Here is a 21528-nt window from a genome sequence, read left to right as displayed (position 1 = left end):
CTGTCTTTACCAACTGCTCTTGATATCAAGGCATGTTTCCTTACCGAAGGAAATCTAAACGATCCATAGTTTGCTGATAATTTTCCAAAATTTCAGTCATCTTCCCATTCTATAGGAGGATTTCCAGGAAGCATGAGGAAACCTGGAGGAGTGAGAAATGTTTGTGAAACGTTCATTTTGTTTTAATTTGTGTAGAATATTGTTATTGTTTATTTTCACCAGCAAGTGGGGCTGTCTTGTTGAAGACTTAAGTGCTGAAGAGGATGTGTTCTAATGTTTGGCCAGCAGATGCCATGAACAACTTGAAGAGAAAGCAGCAGGAGCAGGAAACAACAGTAGATCTTGAAAGCCGGGTTGATCGGTGAGGCACTGAGTCTGCCGGTGGATTTACTATTATTTATTTGCTCTTACGGGATGTTCTCTTGATAGAACCCAGAAGAGTGAAGTATCGCTCGATTCAGTTCAAGAGAAATGGACAGCAGCATGTGCTTCAGTATCGATGAACAAAGGCTTCAAGAAAAGAGCTGAGTATGTGCCGGTAGGGGCTGTTTCTAAACAAATGTTTGTTTTTCCAATTTTAAACAATTCTAAGTCTAAACAAAGTGATTTCTGCAGAGAGATGGCGGGTACAAGTCTGCGGAGGGTGGTGAATTTTTTTTTAAGTTGATTAATATATTGTAAAGAAAATCTGTGAATGATTACATCTCAAACACAGAAGTGGGTAACCAGGGTTGCCATCAAGATTGTCCCAGAAGTGGTGGCCTTGGTCAAAATCATCACCAAAAATGTTGTATTGAGTAAGCAGTCCGAAGTAAACGAAGGTGTAACTGGATGACATATTACTTTGGAATCATTAGGTTGAAGAAAGTCCACTGATTTAAAGTCACAAGTGCCCGTAATCCAGTCAGGACTGAACGCAACAATTGGCCATCACAGCTCTGAAGGGAAACAGAAGAAAGGGTAAACTCTCTCTGTTTTTTCAGATGAAGGAGACAGGAATGCACAACAGCGGAAACCTCGGTGCCAAAGAAAGATCCGTGTCCTGTATGATGTCCAGGTTACGGACGACCTTCACTGGTGAAGGGCACTGACCCACAGTACGTAGGCAGAGAGGTGGCTCCCATCTGTTTATCCTGATAAAGATCAATTGAATCTCAGTTTTACTATTGTTGAGTTTTGAAAAGTTAGTTTTCATAATAATAATAGGAAAGTTAATAAAGCGCCTGGTTACGCACACCGGCGTGTCCCCGCGCTATGGTAAGTGGAAGCAACAAAGTCTCAGCAACACCTAGAGCCCATCTACTGAACAAACAGGTGAGTTTTCAGTTTCCCCCTAAATCTGGACTCTGACGGTTCCAAGCGCAGTTCCAGCGGGAGCCTATTCCAGCTTCTGGCTGCAAGAAACCGGAAGGATCTACCCCCCATGCGTGCCTTTTTGACTTTGGGAACCATCAGTAGGCCGGAGCCAGAGGATCTCAATGCTCGGGCTGGCTCGTAGCGAGTAATAAGGCCCTGTAACGGCTTTGGTGCTTTGCCGCCCATAATGCGGTGGCACGTGCACAGAGCCTTAAACTCAATTCTACTCCTCACCGGAAGCCAGTGAAGTGCCTGTAAAGCTGCCCTCGAGGCGGATCTTCTGGGCAGCCTCAAAACCAAACGAGCCGTGGCATTTTGTAACACCTGCAGGCGGTCAAGGCTCTTTCTCGTGGCAGCCAGATAAAGAAGATTGCCATAGTCCAATCGAGCGGTGACAAGGGCATGCACCAGCGTCCTTCTAGCCTCTGTAGGGAGGAACTCTAGACCCTTCCGTAGGCCTTTCAGGACGCCAAAGCATACCCCCACCACCCGACTGATCTGGGGCCCAAATGTTGGATCAGCATCGAGCCACACGCCCAGATTTTTGGCTTCCTGACATGGTGTTGGAGTCGACCCCAGACCGGGTGGCCACCATGCTGATGACCACACCGATGGGCCACCCCCCACAACGAGCACTTCCGTCTTGCTGCCATTCAGTCTCAGGCAGTCGGTCGACATCCAGGAGGCCAGCTCCTGCATGCATGCTCTGAAACTGTCCGCAGCAAGATCGGGCGCACGAGATAGGGAGATGACCAACTGCGTGTCATCGGCATAGGACACTATGCGCAGCCCATGGCCCTCAACTATGGTTGCTACTGGGGAGACATATAGATTAAATAAAGTTGGACTCAGGGACGAACCCTGAGGTAGGCCCTGACCCAGGTTGACCACTCTAGAGTAACAGTCCCCCTGCCTGACCTGAAAGCCCCGGTCCACCAGGAAGGACTGGATCCATTTCAGCGCAGCACCCAAGATCCCACCTTCATTCAGACACTGTAGCAAGGTGACATGTGCTACAGTGTCGAATGCTGCGCTTAGATGCAGAAGGATCAGGGCCATAGTTTGGCCCTCATCCACCCCCTGTCCGATGGTCTCGACCGCTATGAGCAGAGCCGACTCCGTAGAGTGACGAGGTCTGAATCCAAACTGAGTAGCGTGAAGGAGGTTAGCTTCCTCCACATATTCCATCAGCTGGGTGTCCACGACCTTCTCCGCTACTTTAGCCGTATAGGGTAATAGTGAAATGGGGCGAAGGTTCTCCAATATCTCAAAGCCTATATTCGGCTTCTTTTGGAGAGGGAGTACTACCGCCTGTTTCCACGCTATAGGCACCGTATGAGTCCCAAAGGATACATCCAGCAGATGTCTAATGTAAGGCTCCAGGATCGTAAGGCTTTCCGCAAGCCGCTTGGGCGAGGCGGGATCCCTAGGGGAGCCAGACTTTATTGATCTGCAGATCTGTATTAATGCCTCTGGGGAAGGGGTAGTAAAGTTCTCAAGGCCGTGTCGTCCCCTAACTTCCCTTGCAGCTTCTACAAACTCAGACCCTATTTTGGTTTGTCCCGGAAAGGATGAGTAGATTTTAGCCACTTTTTCAGCGAAGAATTCCGCAATGTGATTGCATGAGTCTACTGAGCAATCCACAGGCGCAGCGGAGAACTTAGCTGCGGAAATTGTTTTGTAGATTTTAAACAATTCCTTCGCAGACTTCTCCGCATCCCTAATCCTATTTGCCTTTCTAATCAGCCCATAGTAGGCCCGCCTCTTGGCTAAATACTCCTGTTTAGCCTGGCTCAAGAAGGCCACCCTCCACAGCCTCTCATAGCGCTTGCATTCCGCCTTTGCAGGCCGCAACTCATCGTTATACCAAGGAGCCGTTCTCTGTGTACGGCGTCCAGCATTGGTCAAATAGAGTGGGGCAGTACAGTCCAGTGCCTCAGTTATACGCTTATCCAAATTGCTACTAGCTGTTTCCACATCCAACCCGCCCGGCCTCCCTCCTTTAATAAGTGCTTCCTCAAACCTAGCCTGGGAGAATTTCGCCTATTTCCGGCTAGGGTAGTTAAGAGGTGGCTGTTCCCGTGCTCTTGCTCCCGGAATCTGCACCAAAAAGGGCACAAGGAAGTGGTCCGACCAGGGAAGTGGGATGGTGAGATTAATCTCCACTTCCCCCCAATTAGCAAATATCAGGTCCAATAAATGGCCCTGCTGATGTGTGGGGGTCTTTACTCTCTGATCAAGCTGTAGTGCCTGCAATTCCTGACAGAAGCCAGCCGCCTCTCTGTCAAGCGGATCTTCCAAATGCATGTTCAGATCCCCTAACACGAGGAATTTATCTCTACGTAAATCTGCTTCTGTGATTCCCTCCAGCAAGCTACCTGTGAACCGGGTGTAGGGACCAGGGGGTCTATAAATCAGGAAGCCCTTCACCGTTGTACCAGCGTTCACCCTAATAGTGAAGGCACCTGCCTCACTATCCGTTACCATCATTTGCTCCATTTGGCAGCACAGAGGTTGTTTAAAGATAATGGCTATACCCCCTCCTCTACCCAAAGGCCTATCTTGCCGAACTATCAAGTACCCTTCCGGTAGAGCCTCGATGACATCCGGATCTGAATCAGCGTTTAGCCATGTTTCCGTGAGGAACAGGAGATCAAATTGTTTCTCTATGAGTAAGTCATAGATGTCCAGTCTGTGTTTGCGCATAGATCTGACATTGAGAAGCCCACAAGCCAGACTGGTGTACTCCGTTTTTCGCTCGCCTCCTACACAGCACGCATACTGACAATACTTACAGCCTAATTCTGCAATGCATCGCACTCCGCTAGCCCCTCCTCCGGGTCGCCCCTAAGCACTCTGGTATTTGAAGTGCGTGTAGTTCGAAGAATAGAAGTCAAGTTCATAAGTGGTTCACCAAAGTTGGTGCGAGTAGGTACTCGTTGTTCCCAAAATCTCTAGACCCAAGACATGGCTCGGGTTTCGGGATAGTTTCCCTCATCAGTAGAGAACAAGTATGGGGTGGATGAGAAGGCCGCCAAGTAACCGTCACAGGCCTCGATGCCTCTCTGGCTCGCAGGGCGTCTCCAGAAGCTCGTCAGCTTGGCGCTCAAGGGAGCGATAAGTAGAATTCTGCAATGGATCGCACTCCGCTAGCCCCTCCTCCGGGTCGCCCCTAAGCACTCTGGTATTTGAAGTGCGTGTAGTTCGAAGAATAGAAGTCAAGTTCATAAGTGGTTCACCAAAGTTGGTGCGAGTAGGTACTCGTTGTTCCCGAAATCTCTAGACCCAAGACATGGCTCGGGTTTCGGGATAGTTTCCCTCATCAGTAGAGAACAAGTATGGGGTGGATGAGAAGGCCGCCAAGTAACCGTCACAGGCCTCGATGCCTCTCTGGCTCGCAGGGCGTCTCCAGAAGCTCGTCAGCTTGGCGCTCAAGGGAGCGATAAGTAGAATTCTGCAATGGATCGCACTCCGCTAGCCCCTCCTCCGGGTCGCCCCTAAGCACTCTGGTATTTGAAGTGCGTGTAGTTCGAAGAATAGAAGTCAAGTTCATAAGTGGTTCACCAAAGTTGGTGCGAGTAGGTACTCGTTGTTCCCAAAATCTCTAGACCCAAGACATGGCTCGGGTTTCGGGATAGTTTCCCTCATCAGTAGAGAACAAGTACCGACTTGCACCCACCTGGGTGATCCACTATTGAACTACAAGTACCAGAGTCCCGAGGGGCGATCCGGAGGAGGGGCTAGCGGTGTGCGCTCCATTGCGGTGGTTTCTACTAATTGGCTCCCTTGAGCTTTGAGCCGACGGGCTCCTGGATGCTGCCCTGCGTGCCGGTTCGGGCATCGAGGCCATTGACGGTTGTTTGGCGGCCTTCTCCTCCACCCCTAACCATTTTCTCTACTGATGAGGGAAGTTATCCCGAAACCCGAGCCATGTCTCGGGCGATACCCAAAAACCCGGGACATGTATCGGGTCTAGAGATTCATCAGTCCTACAAGTACCGACTTGCACCCACCTGGGTGATCCACTATTGAACTACAAGTACCAGAGTCCCGAGGGGCGATCCGGAGGAGGGGCTAGCGGTGTGCGCTCCATTGCGGTGGTTTCTAATACTTACAGCCTACGTCCTCCTCCATTCGCAAGCTATGATAGCATGAGTTATGGGTTTTTGTGCGAAGACTCAGGAGTTGGTCTCTGGTCCATTGCGTTCTGACCCCAGTTAGACCAGGGGTTAAGGCCCTGGCCCGCGCCCGGCCACGGGCGGGCGCAGAAAGGCTTGCCTTATGCGCGCCTTCGGTGAACGCTGACCGTCCTCCCCCGCGCACCGGAAGTGGCTGGCTCGGACCTTCCACGCCCTCCGCACAAACGGTGCTTGTCACCGGTGTCAGAACGGGGCGTAAGGAAGAAAACGAGCCCAGCCCCCCTGCGCGATGTTGCTGCCTTCAGGTAGGAGACCTCAGCAGTCCAACAGTGCACCAAGTAATTATTTTAAAAATACATGCGAAGTAGCTGCCAGGAGACCTCAGCAGTCCAACAGTTCAACAAGTAATTATTAAAAGAAATACAAGGAGGGAGCCTAATCGCTCTTCTCCCTATGCCCCCTAGCAGTTAAAACAGATATAAAATCACACCACAGGTCGCGTAGCACTAGCGCCGTAAAAGCGGCTGGGACACTGCCACTGCCCACTCAGCCAGCTTTGAGAGAGGTCAAGTGCAGATGAGACATCAGGAATGTTCCTGCTTGGATCAGCAATCAGGCAACAGATAACTTGTACGTCATCTGTGTAAAAATAAATTTTTATCTGGTATTCATGCGGCAAGGGTGCATGAAGACTTCGATATAGGTTAAAAATCACAGGACAACAATGGCCCCTTGTGGCATCCCCAAGTTGATGCTTTAGAGGGAGAGTGGTAGCGTTCTAGCTGGACTGACTGGGGTGATCCCGCCAAAGGCGATGGACCATCATGTTCCTGTTCTGTATGCCGATGATGTATTTACAGTGCATCGTGCTCCAGTCGGCCCGCTGCATCAGTTTAATATCCCTTGCCAATAGTGAGAACTGGATAAACTATCAACTGAGACAAAACTCAAACAATGACCTCCAGCAGGCGGAAATTGAATTATAACTAGCGTTTAAAGGATATTAAATTGACGATGGTAAAGATTTACAATTATTTAGGGGTTGGGTTTCAGAGTACGCGATCCTGCTACACCCGCATAGAGAACGCATCTGCACAGGCTCCAGCTGAAGTGGTTGGCTTGGCTCAACTTAATAATATGTTTGGAGTGAAGAACTCCGGAGCCTTAATAAAAGCGTTTGTTCAAAGGTTTGTTCCTATGTTATTATATGGAAATCCAGCCCCTTCCTTCGAAAAGCTGACTGCTTTTAGAAATATAGAAGGCAAGAGTCTAAGAAAAGAAAGAAAAGGCTTATCAATACCCCGGCTGTGGGCACAGAAGCCCTTCACATGGAAATGCTGTTATGTTAAACAGATTTATTAAGAGCATGGGTGCCCCAAGGAGCTTCTCAGTGCTTACATTGAAGCTGGAGCATAAGGACAAATATTCGAATATCCAGGTTTTCAGGAGCTTACGGCACCTCACAAAAGATGTGAAAAGTCTTAGAGAAAGAGGAAGAGAATTCCAAAGTTTGGAACCCAAAAATGCAAAGGGTCGCCTCCTTCTCTGATCAGATTTACTCGTGGGACAACTGCTAGATTCCGACTGCCAGAGCGTAGATAGCTGCTGGGAGTGTAGGAGTAAAACATCATCCGTACATACTAAGGTCCTGCATGAGACATGGCTTTAAACGTAGCGCAAAGCTTTAAAATCAATGCGCTTGCCTCTAGTCAGCCAGTGAAGATCACAAAGCTTGGTAGAAACAGAAATATGCCGCGGCGTCAGAACAATCTGAAGCCTGTTAACAGTACCGTCCATTACCATAAAAGAGGCGAGAGAGGATGAAGGTCTGAACAATCCTCCTTAGGGAAGTAATGGGCAGGAGCCATAAGAGGTTTTGAGGCATCTAAGCAGACAACAGCTGGCAGAAACCATATTTATTTGATGATATATAGCAAATATGGTGTCCAGAGAGAATCCAAGACCTTTAACCACCTGATGGAAATAGGACCAATGTCCCTTGATATAGAAGCAGAAGTCTTAAAAGTTACATTAAATTTAATTTGTAGCATGAATAATAAGAGAAAAACAGCACTCTATAGCAGCTTTGTGTTTGAAAGAGATAATGCATTCGGAAACTACATGAGAAAGTTAATAAAAATGAAGCTGTTTTTAACTGCAGTTTTAAAACAAATGAATAAGATATTAATTTAGCCTTCTAATTATTTTTTATGTTGGAAACTGATTCTATATCTTGGGCTGCTAGAAACCTTTTCAAATTGTTATTAAAATGAATAAGTAGATTTTACCGGTTTGTGATAAATGATTGTTTAAGGTTTGTTTTTATCATTTAAGTATTAGTTTTATTTTTTTGTAAAATAAGTTAGTACTTTGATAATGAGGTTTTAAAAAAACCTCACTCAATAAAGTACTTGAATTGTATCTAATAGAGGGACCTATGAAACCACTGCTAGGAAAGAGGCAGGGACTGCGGCAGGAGCACAACCTGGCACCCTGTCCAACGCGGACTACACCACGGATGAGAAGACAACTCTGCCTGACGCAATGATTCCACACCGTACACTCCCTGTGCTCCACCAGTCCTCTGCGTAAATCAGGGGAGAAACCAGTGAAGAGGGCCAGACTGTTATTCCCCCTTCCAAGGGCAACACGTGTAATTGTCACATCAGGAGGATCACTGCCCCTGTGGCTGCACTGAAACAAAGTTGTAAGCAGGGCAGCATGAGGATGAATATTGCCTTTTGACGCTGCACTCTATGAGGTGACAAATAGGGTAGCGGAAGAGAAGCTTCCTGACCCTTGAGCTCCGGTGAAAGAGGTGTTAAGCAGCACAGCACAACAACGCTCTGCTTACTGCTCCCAACATATAGGAGCCGATAACAACGTTGAGCGGTCGGACCGCAGCCCGCTATTGCGGCGTTCAGGAGACCGCCCGACAAGCAGACGCTGGTCCGATCACCGTATCATGAGGCAAAGTGCTCCTTTTCATGGCGGCTTGTACTGAAGCGCAGGAAAAGGGCCACAGCCCAAGCTGCTGTGAAAAGGAGCACTTCTTACACGTCCCTGGACCGTGTGGCATGCACCATGCAGTACATGGCTTATGGAGGTGAGTGGGGGCACTACATGTGTCCCCAGGGCCACTTTACAGTGGTCCATGAGGGATGGGACCCTGTTTGGGGCCCCCAATATCGCTTTCCAACAGCCTGTACATGGCAGCATTCCCGCCATGAACAGGCTGTCGGAAAGGGAATCCAAATCCCCGCTGCCATTAAGGGCCACAACTCCGACCGCCGCTCCATCGGGATCTGAGATCCTGGCAGAGGCGGCAGTGTGGACAGTACAGGGTCCGACCACCAGCATCATTATGTAGCGGTCAGACCCAAGGGCTGTCGGTTGGTCGGACTGCCACCGACGGGCTGTCGGTGACTGTTCGACTGACATCGTAATCGGCTCCATAGTCTCTACAAGGCAAGGAGCAGGGATGATCTGAGAATTAAAGGCAGCCCAACAAATGTTTAATTACTATCCCAATATTAGAGACATGCTTCCGGTGCATGAGCTCTTCAGGAGGCTGGCAGGGGGTTTCATGCCTGCTGCCAATCTCACACCTTACTGGTAGCCGCTATGAGGTCACACGGCTCCTCTAACAGGCCGCGAGATTGTTCAGAATTTTATCACAAAGGAGAGGAGCAGACATTAGAGATGAACGAGCCAAAAAACAAACAGGGAGAGCCGATGCGAGTCTAAAAGGTATTTGACATGCAAATCATGAAACAAAGAATGTATGAACATTAAAGTGGGTTAAAAAGCAGTAAAGTGATTTGTTTAGCATGTAAAACGTTTCTCCTTAGCATAACACTGGAAAGTATTTATTAAAATGAGAATTTTAAAAAATGAACTGAGAAACATTTCTGGCCCAGCCCAAGTGATGATTAGTTATCAGTGAACTAAGAGACAAGCCAGGGGCAATGTGTGCCCTATATTTGGGCTAGATGCTTATTATGCACTGAAAAAATGTATAGTCTGTTAAAATGAACAAAAGACAGGTTTTGTACAGCACACATCCCAAACTCACGTATTTGAAGGTACTCTGATGTATGATAATTAACAACAAGGAGACTCTGTGAAATAAAATATTTGCCTAGGATCATACAATTTGGTCAAGAAAGGAAGCTGAGATTGATCCTAGATTTTACAGTTTTACACTGTGCAACGTAGTTACTATATGGGCATCTCATTCTGACATCAAATATTTAATGCTTTGTCTTCAATCCTTGGTGAGTGAGATGAGAGCTTCAGTGACGGGCAGAATTCACATTTTGTTTTTGGCAGTTTTACATGGAGCACAGGGAGATTTGTTGTTATTCAAAACTGCTTCCCTATGTTGCAAGACTGACAGATGTAGTCACTAGACCACAACGCCTCCTGTGTTTTTAAATATCAACTTAGAAATATTCACCCCGAAAACAATGCCGTGAATGAACTAAAAGCGAAGGCTGTTGTAATACGCCCCACAAACGCCCATATCTGGCCTAGATTCTTACTGTACATGAAGCAACAGTAAAGTCTGTTAAAAGAGATATTTGCACAGAACACATCGTGAACGCGTGTATTTGAAGGAGCTTTCATATGTGATAATGGAAGTAAAGGAGGTTTGTTGAAATAAAATAATTTTCTAGAGTTACACAATTTGGTCAAGCAGGAAAGCCGGGACGGATGCCAGGTTTTCTAGTTTGACATTGTGCAATTCATCCACTAGTTATCTCTTACTCCCGTTTTACATCATAGGTTAACGCAACACTTCTTTCATTCTTGGCGCATGAGGTGAGAGTGCAGGATGCAGGCAGAAAACACATGAAACCTTGGTTTGGTTTGGGACCAACAGTTCAAGAACACCTCAAGCCGAGCGAGACACCTGGCTCAAGACTGCAGTGGCTCACCTATCATCTAGATTTTTAGGTCAATGTATGAAATAATTGTGATGTAAAATTCTATATTTGGTTCAGATTTTGTTTTCCATACTTTTTTGGGGTAGAGCACCTCCAGATCCCCGAGCTCACCAGTGGCGGCTGCTGTGGCGTTCAAGTGGTGCGTCAGCACAGGATAGGGCAGCACGAGGGGGAGCCAGCATAGGTGGGGCAGCCTGAGGAAAAGAATCCTAAAATGAATGCTCACCTGCATTCTGCAGCGTTGGTGCTCTTCTGGCCTCTGCTCCTCGACTTCGACTCCCGGCATGCCACAGGATCCCCAACATCAATCCAGACGCTGATATTGCCCAGCATGACAGCAGCGCCGTGATCGGCGTGAGCGCCAGAGTTAGGCGCTCACTAAGGCCCTACGACCCTCTGCTTGTCCTCCACCCAGCTGTACAGAGCTCAGGTGGAGAGTTCTAAGTGCGCATGTCGGTTTGGCCGGCCACGCAGCCATGCGTACTTGAGGCAGCGCCACCACTCCTCCTCCTTCCTGCAGCTGTGTCAACGTGTGGGAATGGATGGCCCCACCCTCGGCTCAGCTACAGGAAGTAAATGAGGAAAAAGAAAATGATAATAACATTTGTTACTATAATTTTATTTTTCATTTTCACTGCTCAAAAGCAGGGAGGTGTTGCTCTTCCGCCTTAGAGGAGGCGTTGCTGCTGAAACTCACCTGAAGAAATTTACTTCATTCTGTTCACTGTCTTGCTCAGTCAAAATCAAATATTTTTTACACCCCCACCACTTTCTAAATTCACCAGCTGCCACCATTAGGCGTGGCAGGGGTCTGATGGGGCCCCAGTGGATGGCCTTCATGGTGGTGGCGGTTTCTCCTGGGATGATGGTGGGCCTTTAGTTTTACCATTTCAATAATTTTAAACACAATAATAATAATTTGATATCTGTACTTGTTGATCTCAGTTGAGGTCTGAATCAAATAAATAAAATTACTGAAATTACTGGTGGGCCTCTAGTGTGAGCCTATGTGTGCCTCTATGTACATCTGCTGTGTAGCAGTTTGTGGCTGGTGGGCATGTGTACTTGCACATGTGTGCATGTGTATGCTTATGCATGCATGTATGTGCTCATGTGCATTAAACATGCATGAATTAGCCTTGCTGCCAGATCACAATTTCACGTTTCACTCACTTCTGCACACATTCATGCTTCCTCTTCTCTCAGAGTCCTGATTGGTCATCGACATGAGATCCTCCTTTTCTTTCGACAGTAAAGTAAAGACAGTCGTGGCAATAAGAGGACCTGTTAAGGATAGTAAATAGAAAGGAAGGTTTATAATTAGCTAACAAGCAGTCTAACACATTACAATAAAACAAAAGAAACATATAGATTTCCCCTATACATTGAACTCATAACCATATAAACCACTGAGAACTTTAAAAGTTTCCATTATTTAAAATACAAAATGCACCTTAGGTTCATTGTTCAACTAAAACAACCGTTGTGAGTCTTAATCTACAGTAAAATGATGGATGCCAGAAATGAACTTCACTTTATATCACAACAATGTTCCATAGAAGAAAACCTTTCACAAATTAGGGGAATTTTTGGAACATTGAATGAATCAGGCAATAAATGCATTGCATTTGAAGTAATAAAATGAAGTATATAAAAGTAGTGGCCTCACGGTGAGAAAAGAACACAAGAAGAAAGAAAAGTAATTCAATTTTTGTGTTCATCTCAAATCAGAACAGGTAAGCAGCTACATAGGTGCACGGTGGCAAAGTCCCTCAATTAAATCGATACTAAAAGAGAAATTATATACATTAGGTTGCCGGAATCGTCAGAGGTTTTAGCCCGTTTAGGGCCCTAATCAGCACATAAAAAGGAATACCTCAATATGACATAAGACAAAATCCTAGTTACTAGAGGTACATGAAATACATAAGCCTGGGTGAAACTGCATGTCTAAAATATTCACCTACACAAAAAACATTCATAAAGGCCAGATTGAGGGGGAATCACAGAGAATTATCTAAACCTGGACCAAGAAAATTAAGCCCCCCCCCAAAAAAAAATCGGATTAGAGAGATTTTTCTGGAAATTGAGAAATGTGCATATTATGAACGTGTGTACCTGTACTAACTATATTTACTAAACTAATGGTATGAATTTTGTCTATGGCGCCTATTTTAATGTCAGCGGGCGGACTTTTGTTCTGCTCATTTTTCCGTCCCCCTAAGGGAGGAACTGCCCGCCAGATTTACAAATGACCGCCAAGCCGGCTGGTCCCCAAGGACAGTGGGTCCAGACAATGTATATTTCTGTTTGGTGCGCGGCTCTGTCAGCTGGATGGAGATCTGCACCAAACAGTTTTCTATTTTTATTTTCCCCCCAAAAATCCAGAAACAAGATTTTCCTCCATGGGAGGCATTTTCCATAGCAAGGGAGGCATTATTTCTTTTTTAGTGTCCCTTACTGCCAGGGTTTGCCTGACAGTGACGGGCAGTAAAAAACATGGCAGTTGAGACAGAGTATCTATACCGCCAAGATATAAATTGGGCCCAATGTTTGGAAGAAACTTAATTTGGGCTCAGTTATTATATACTTAAGCGCGGGTGAAGCTTGTAAGGCCTCAAGATTTTAAGTCTGGAACTTACATGGTTCTTTGGACAATTTAAGTCCAAAATAGCCTGAAATAAATGAACGACGGGATTTATAAAGCGAACTGCGATGTCCAGTAGGAAGAAGAATCAAGGCTGCAATCGATGTATTTAACTAATGAAAAGAAGACATAAGATGTATTTCATAGAGTACAAAAACATGAGGCCGCATGTGCAAAGACAAACTTAGAGACTTATAATCTATTACTATAATTAAAATACTAGAAGACTGAAAAAATAAATAAATGCGAGCATTAAAGGGATGGATAAATTGTGCTCCTAGGAGAAACCAGTCCAAACAGAGCCAACTACGTACATATGCAAGGCCATGAGAGCAGTTCACATTATCGGCGAGGCATTAAATGCTGAGCAGTGTGCGCCAGGACACTTCAAGTCTAAGAAATAATGCAGCGAGGGCTCACAGACAACGGCATTAGCCATTTAAGGAGGTGGATGCAACAGGCCGCCAGGTGGTGCATGCGTGGCTCGTGCAAAGGTAAAAAAAGATGGGTGAAATGTTAAAAGATTCTTGGGCCTGTATTCTTTTCATGGGAGGGACATTAATAGGAAAGCAGGATTTCTGTTAAAAAAAATTGAAAAATTGAAAAATAATTATCTGTATTATTTAGTTCACTCTTATGAAGAAAACAAGTTAAAGATGCACATAGACAAATTAGTAGACTATGTACAAAAATATACAGAAAAGCAGGTCCAGGTAAAGTTAGGAAAAGTTATGAGTGCAACGAAATATAATAATATCTATTGATATTATACACAACAAAGAGCCCAACTGGTGGGCAGGGGGCTGTCCATATTAGCCGTACAACACATGATGAGACTTTCTCTGATGTTCTCTTACAGAAACTTTGACACATGATAAACAACTTGTAAAATTAATCGGATTCAGATGGACAAATGATGCTAATATATGAACTGAGGTATGTTAGTTGATATGGGGTATGTGATACTGTATCTTATTAAAAATTGGGTCAGCAAAAAAAGTTTGTACGACCAATCGGTGGTCCCACTAAGACTAAATATCTGGGTTACCATGGTGCTTTTCACATTGGAAAAGTCCAGAGCCTTTTCAGTATATGAGTCTAATATTACATTTGTTCATATGCAATGATACTTGTCTCCCTGTGCTCTTATGATCAGAATGCTCAGAGGAGATCTATTTATACAAGCTTAAAGACTTTTTAGCAAAAATTGTCACATACAGATAGTATCAAACTAAGATGACCTATGTCCTTTACTGATATACTGTGTTGTGTCTGCTGTGTTATACATTGTAAATAGATGTTTTAAATGTCTGTACATATTATAAATAAGTATTTGTTTTTGCATATGTTTTGTAGCCCTGATGAAGCTCCTGTCGGACGAAACGCGCTGGCTACTGTTCGATTGATGTGATTTTTAAGAAAAAAGGGAAATAAAGATGTACTGGAAGAAACTATCTTCACATTTGTTTGTTGAGACTAAATGATAACAAACAGGAATATTAATTGAAGTTACTAATTTTGCACAATAGACATATGTCTCACTATGTACTCTTAACAAGTTTCGAAATTGAGTTCTGAACCACTATCGTGTCAGTTTATTTTGGAAATGCATTTCCATTCAGGAGTGTAGAAGGATTGCACTCCAGGTTTGTTGCACCACTGAGTTCAAATGTTACTGTTTCTACATTGTGTTGGCGGGTGCGGGATATTAGTGCCTTGACCCTTCATATTCTTTGTATGCTTTAAAAACTTTGCCCAAAACAATCATAAAGGTGCAGCTGCAGAGTGTGCATTTGGTTAAAAAGGCTAAGAGGAGTGCCAACAAAGAATTAAACATACATTAAGACTTGTTAGACGGGGACCCTGAGGGTCGGCCGGATACTGAGGGAGAGATCCCCGAGGGGGACCGTCTCCGGTGATCGTACAGACAAGTTACCTCCCTCCCCACAAACAGGCACCACACCAAGTCGAGTTCAATGCTTTATATAAGGTTCTTAAGGCAAGGATATCAGCGATACAGGATATCTCGGACCCGGGGGTCCTCTCACTTCTAGTCTCTGTAGGGAAAGGGGGTAGCGGGACAGTCTTGGTACCGGATCGGTACAGGTAGTGGTAAGGGGCGAGCTCACAATCCTCGAGCTGGAGGGTCTGTGGATCGGGCCGCGGCAGCGCCAGCAGGCCAAGATGGTAGTCTCACAAGGCAGAGGGCCGCGGCAGCGCCAGCAGGCCAAGTCGATGGTTTCACGAGGCAGAGGGCCGCGGCAGCGCCAGCAGGCCAAGATGGTAGTCTCACAAGGCAGAGGGCCGCGGCAGCGCCAGCAGGCCAAGTCGATGGTTTCACGAGGCAGAGGGCCGCGGCAGCGCCAGCAGGCCAAGATGGTAGTCTCACAAGGCAGAGGGCCGCGGCAGCGCCAGCAGGCCAAGTCGATGGTTTCACGAGGCAGAGGGCCGCGGCAGCGCCAGCAGGCCAAGATGGGTTCACGAGGCAGAGGGCCGCGGCAGCGCCAGCAGGCCAGTCACGGATGAGTTCTTCTCGGGTCTCTCGACTCCAGGATACAACTGCCTTCCTGGTCTGGCACTGCCCCAGTTATAGGTCTGGTCCCCTTTGATGTCCGGACCCTCGCGCCTGGGGGCCGGGAGGTCCGGGATGAGGGAGTCCAGACACCCAGCAGGGGGGTGGAGCCAGCGCCCAGGGCGGCCGGGGGTGATCGACACCTGGCGGAGGGGAGCCGTTGACGATTCCTTCTCCCATTGATTTGCCAAGTGGTCACTCTGCCTCCTGGGGGGAGGTTGGTGCCCCGATGTCGGGGCCGGCCGGGCCCAGGGTTAGGGTCGAGTTGAGGCCACGCGGCCTCGTGCTGCAGTGCCCCAAGATGGCGGCCGGTTCGATGTCGTGGTGTGGATGGTGACCCGGGCCAGCTGGGTCCGGGGCTGGTGTCTTGTAGTGGAGGGATTGCAGGGTACTTCGGGTGGTCGTTTAGGGACTCTGGCTGGGGATGCAGGGAGAGCCAGGGTCCAGGTCCTACTGCGGGGAGGGGGGGCAGCCCGACCATGCGGCCTGTCCAACATGCGTCCCCCCCAGCTGAAGGCGGGGAGAGTCAGCCATCTTCCTGGGGACTCTCCTCGCTGAGGCGGAAAAAGCGTGACAGGCCGTCGGCGTTGGCGTGGTCCTGGCCTGGACGATGTTCCACCGTGAAGTCCATCCCCTGCAGGGAGATGGACCAGCGCAACAGCTTCGGGTTTTCCCCCCGCATTTGCATCAGCCATTGCAGGGGTCGGTGGTCTGTTTGCACCCGGAAGTGGGTGCCGAAGAGGTATGGCCGGAGCTTCTTGAGTGCCCAGACTACGGCGAAGGCCTCTCTCTCAATGGTGCTCCAGCGCTGTTCTCGGGGCAAGAGGCGTCTGCTGATGAAGACCACCGGATGGTCGACCCCTTCGGCGTTGAGTTGGGAGAGGACGGCCCCCACACCATGATCGGAGGCGTCCGTCTGCACAATGAATTCCCGGCTGTAGTCGGGAGCCTGGAGCACGGGGGCCGTGCACATGGCGGTCTTTAGTTTCTCGAAGGCCGATTGGCAGTCCAGGGTCCAGTTGACGGTTTTGGGGCCCTTTTTGGAGGTGAGCTCTGTGAGGGGCCCCACGATGCTGCCATAGTCCTTCACGAACCGCCGGTAGTATCCGGTGAGCCCCAGGAAGGCCCGGACCTCCGTTTGGGTCGTAGGGGGTTGCCAGGCCTGGATGGCAGCAATCTTGAGTTGGAGAGGAGCCACTAGCCCGCTTCCCACTTGGTGTCCCAGGTAGGTCACGGACCCTTGGCCAACCTGGCACTTGCTGGCCTTGATGGTGAGCCCGGCTTGCTGGAGGGCGTGTAGAACCTCCCGCAGGTGGCGGAGGTGGTCGGTCCACTGGTGGCTGTACACAGCAATGTCGTCCAGGTAGGCGGCGCTGAAGTCTTCCAGGCCCGCCAGTACCTGGTTTACCAGCCGTTGGAACGTGGCCGGGGCGTTTTTCATGCCGAAGGGCATGACTTTAAAGTGGTAGTGCCCGTCTGGGGTAGAGAAGGCGGATCGTTCTTGGGCCCGAGGGGTGAGGCCGATCTGCCAGTAGCCCGCTGTTAGGTCGAAGATGCTCAGGTAGCGGGCGGCCCCCATCCGGTCAATTAGCTCGTCGGCCCGGGGGATGGGATGAGCGTCGGTCCTGGTAACTGCATTCAGCCCCCGATAGTCCACGCAGAACCGGAGCTCAGGGGCAACGCCCGGGGCGGCCGCCTTGGGAACCAGGACGACTGGGCTTGCCCAGGGGCTGTCTGAGGGTTCGATCACTCCCAGGGTCAGCATTTTGGACACCTCGGTCTGGATGCAGGCTCGTACCCGGTCTGGTACGCGGTATGCCCGGTGTCGGATAGGAGGGCTGTCCCCGGTGTCCACATCGTGGAGGCACCAGGGGGTGACTCCGGGGGTGAGGGAGAACAGGGAGGCGAACCGCCTCAGGAGCGTTTGGCAGTCTTGGCGTTGCTCCGGGGACAGGGCCTCGGAGAGCTGGACCCCTTCCACTGAGCCATCCTGCTCGAAGGCCCTCAGTAAGTCCGGAAGGGGTTCGGAGTCTTCTTCTGTCCCATTATCGGTAGCCATCAGGAGGCTGAGCTCGGATCGCACAAAATGGGGTTTTAGCCTGTTGGCATGGAGGACCCGTAGGGGGTTCCGGGCAGTCTCCATGTCGATTAAATAGGTGACGGGCCCTTTGCGTTCGATTACCTTGAAGGGCCCGGACCATCGGTCTTGGAGTGCACAGGGTTCAACCGGGGACATCACCCAGACCTGTTGTCCCGGTTCGAACTCAATGGAGGACGCGTGCTGATCGTACCACCTCTTCATGTCCTCCTGACTGGCCTCGAGATTGGCTTTGGCGGTGTCTCGGAACTGCCGGGTCTGGTTGCGGAGAGCCAGGAGGTACCTGTAGATGTCCGGGGGAGTTTTCTGGGGAGGCTGCTCCCAACCTTCCTTGATTAGGCTGAGGGGGCCCCGGACGGGGTGCCCGTACAGGAGTTCAAATGGGCTGAAGCCGAGGGACTTCTGCGGGACCTCCCGATAGGCAAACAGGAGGCAGGGAAGTAGCACGTCCCACTGGCGTCGAAGGGGTTCTTCTAGGCCCATAATCATCCCCTTGAGGGTGCGGTTGAACCTCTCGACCAGTCCGTTTCCTTGCGGGTGATAGGGGGTCGTGAATTTGTAGGTGACCCCGCATTGTTGCCAAAGAGACTTCATATATCTGGAGATAAAGTTCGTGCCCCTGTCACTGACGACCTCCCGGGGGAACCCCACCCGGGAGAAGATCCCCATCAGGGCCCGGCCCACCACGGGGGCCGTCACCGTCCGAAGAGGGATGGCCTCGGGATAGCGAGTGGCGTGGTCTACGAGGACCAGGATGAACCGGTGTCCTTGGGCTGTTCGAGGGTCGAGGGGCCCCACAATGTCTATTCCCACTCGTTCAAACGGGGTGGTGACGACAGGAAAGGGTTGCAATGGTGCTTTGATTTTTCGGCCACTTTTTCCGCTGGCCTGGCAGGTGGGGCAGGCCTTGCAGTGGTTGGTGACATCCTTTCGCATGTGGGGCCAGAAAAAATGGGTCACCAGGCGGTCGTAGGTTTTATCCTGCCCCAGGTGTCCGGCAAGGGGGACATCGTGGGCTAAGTTCAGGAGGAAGTCTCGGAAGCGAAGGGGCACCACCAGCACCCGACTGGCCCCTAGTTCCGCCACTTTCTGCTCGCTGTAGAGCAGGTCTTGGTCCCAGTAGATCCAGTGGGCCCCCGAGGTATCCCCGGTGCTCTGGGCCAGGGCTTGCTGCCGGAGTCCTTCGAGAGAGGGACAGGTTTTCTGTTCGGCCCGGAATTGTTCCTGCGTGGGGCCTCCCTCCTGCCGCCATTGTGCCAGGTCAGGGACGTCCCGAAGCTGGTCGGATCCTTCTTCGGTTTGGGTCAATGGACTGGCTCCTGGGGCGGCCTCCTCTGGGATGAGCGCGGGAGGAGGTTCTGGCCACTCGGGCTCTTCTGGGCTGGGGACCGCGCGGGCGGTCATGGACCGGGTCGTGACGCAGACCCATTCGGGGAGGCCAAGCATCCCCAGGTGCTCCCTCCGTTCGACAGCTGCCCATGGAGAGCTTTCCAGGTCGTTTCCTAGGAGGCAGTCCACGGGGGCATCATCGCGGACAGTTACTTTTAACATCCCTGTTACTCCTCCCCACTCGAAGGGGACGCAGGCCATGTGGCATAGGCTTTCGGAGTTGTCGGCTGATCGGACAGGGCAAAGAATGTTCGGCAAGATTTGGTCGGGAGTGACGAGGTGGCGTCGGACCGCCGTTACACTGGCCCCGGTGTCGCGGAGGGCTTCCGCCCGGCGGCCATTAATGTTGACCCATTGACCGTACTTCTGGGTGTTGGCGGGAAGGGGGGCCCGCGGAATCATGTCTCTCTCCCCTAAGCAGACCAGTGCCATGGCGGCGGGCGCCCATTCAGAGGGATCGGTCTCGTACTCTTCTTGGTCTTCCGGGATTAGTTCTTCCCCTAGGGCCGCCGCTGCAACTTGGCGGGGGGTAGTGTTCGGATTCTTTGGGCAGTTGGGATCACTGGCGTAGTGGCCGGGTCGCTGGCACCTGTGGCACGTAATGTTGGCCCGGAAACCGGCCCGGACGGCAGGGCTTCCTCGGCCAACCGGGGTCGAGGGGTTTCTGGGGGGTGACGAGGGGCCGGGGTCTCTCCCCCGACCCTGACTCCCTCCTCCCCCTCGGGGGCGATACGGTCTGGATAATTCGCTGGGTGCGTTCCGGCCAACTCGGGTGCTTTCCCACCGGTCGGCTTCGACGGCGAGTTGTCGAGGGTCGGTTAGCTTACTGTCCAGGAGGTGTTGCCGGAGCTCCACGAAGCAGTTGTTCGACAGGTGTTCCCATACGATAAGGTCAAAGAGTTGTTCGTAGGTGGTTACTTTGTTGCCCTTGATCCACCCCTCGAAGGCTCGGCTAAAAAAGTTCACGTACTCCACCCAAGTTGTACCCGGAATCCGTTTGCAGTCGCGGAACCGTTGGCGGTACATCTCAGGTGTGAGCCCGTATCGAGTGAGGAGGGCGGCCTTCATGTGGTCGTAGGAGGTCATCAGCTGGTCCGGGAGTTGCAGCAGGGCGTCCCGCCCTTCGTTGACAAACCTCCCCCATAATCCGGCTCCCCAATCGCTTCGGGGAATCCGGTGGGAGGTCATTGCCACCTCATAGGCTTTAAACCACTGCTGTATATCATCGTTCTTGTGGTATTCCCGGATGACATCTTTGGGGATGTGAACCTTGGGTTCGGTCGAGGCAGACGGGGTCGGTCGTTCGGGGAGCCCGAGGTCTTTATTCTGTTTCTGGATCTCCAGTGCTTTGAGATCGCGCTCATGTTCGTACTCTAGTTTCTTTTCCTCTAGCTCTCTCTGTCTTTGCTTGTCTTCTCGCTCTTCCTTGAGCCGTAAGTGTTCCAGGGTTATTTTTTGTTCGGCCAGCTTGAGTTCTCCATCCAAGCGAAGTCGGGCTAGTTCTAATTCGTGGAGTCTGGTTTTTTCTCTTTCTCGGATCTCTTCCAGGGAGAGACCCGCTCTTTCTTTAGTTGGTGCGGGGCTCGTTTCGGTCGTTTGTGTTCGGGGTACGGCCGTACCCGTTTCCGCCCAGGTTTCTAGGGCTCGTTTGAAGTCTTCCTTCGTACTCAGACCCGTGGTTGGGAGACCAAGTTCCATGCAATATTGCTTCAGTTCTCGGTGGTTGTAGTCTTCCAATTTTTCCATCTGGAATTTCTCCGTTGTTCCGCTCTCTGTTGTCATGGTGGTCGTGTGTCGTGGTTCGGGTGACTTTCTGTACGATTATGCGTAGGTTCGGATCCCGTCGCTGGCCACCAATGTTAGACGGGGACCCTGAGGGTCGGCCGGATACTGAGGGAGAGATCCCCGAGGGGGACCGTCTCCGGTGATCGTACAGACAAGTTACCTCCCTCCCCACAAACAGGCACCACACCAAGTCGAGTTCAATGCTTTATATAAGGTTCTTAAGGCAAGGATATCAGCGATACAGGATATCTCGGACCCGGGGGTCCTCTCACTTCTAGTCTCTGTAGGGAAAGGGGGTAGCGGGACAGTCTTGGTACCGGATCGGTACAGGTAGTGGTAAGGGGCGAGCTCACAATCCTCGAGCTGGAGGGTCTGTGGATCGGGCCGCGGCAGCGCCAGCAGGCCAAGATGGTAGTCTCACAAGGCAGAGGGCCGCGGCAGCGCCAGCAGGCCAAGTCGATGGTTTCACGAGGCAGAGGGCCGCGGCAGCGCCAGCAGGCCAAGATGGTAGTCTCACAAGGCAGAGGGCCGCGGCAGCGCCAGCAGGCCAAGTCGATGGTTTCACGAGGCAGAGGGCCGCGGCAGCGCCAGCA

General features: G+C 50.2%; 1 protein-coding gene across 1 annotated transcript in view; it reads right to left on the bottom strand.

Annotated features, from left to right (window-relative positions):
* Positions 1-21528, bottom strand: part of LOC144782520 (zinc finger protein 783-like) — a 63020-nt gene that overhangs the window by 36013 nt on the left and 5479 nt on the right. The window contains exon 3 of the mRNA XM_078661927.1: positions 11618-11728. Within this exon, the coding sequence (XP_078518053.1) occupies positions 11618-11728 (111 nt within the window). The remainder of the gene's footprint in view (positions 1-11617; positions 11729-21528) is intronic.

Source organism: Lissotriton helveticus, chromosome 9 (assembly GCF_964261635.1).
Source record: "Lissotriton helveticus chromosome 9, aLisHel1.1, whole genome shotgun sequence".
Taxonomy (NCBI): Eukaryota; Metazoa; Chordata; class Amphibia; order Caudata; family Salamandridae; genus Lissotriton; species Lissotriton helveticus.
This window is presented reverse-complemented; position numbering and strand designations above follow the sequence as displayed.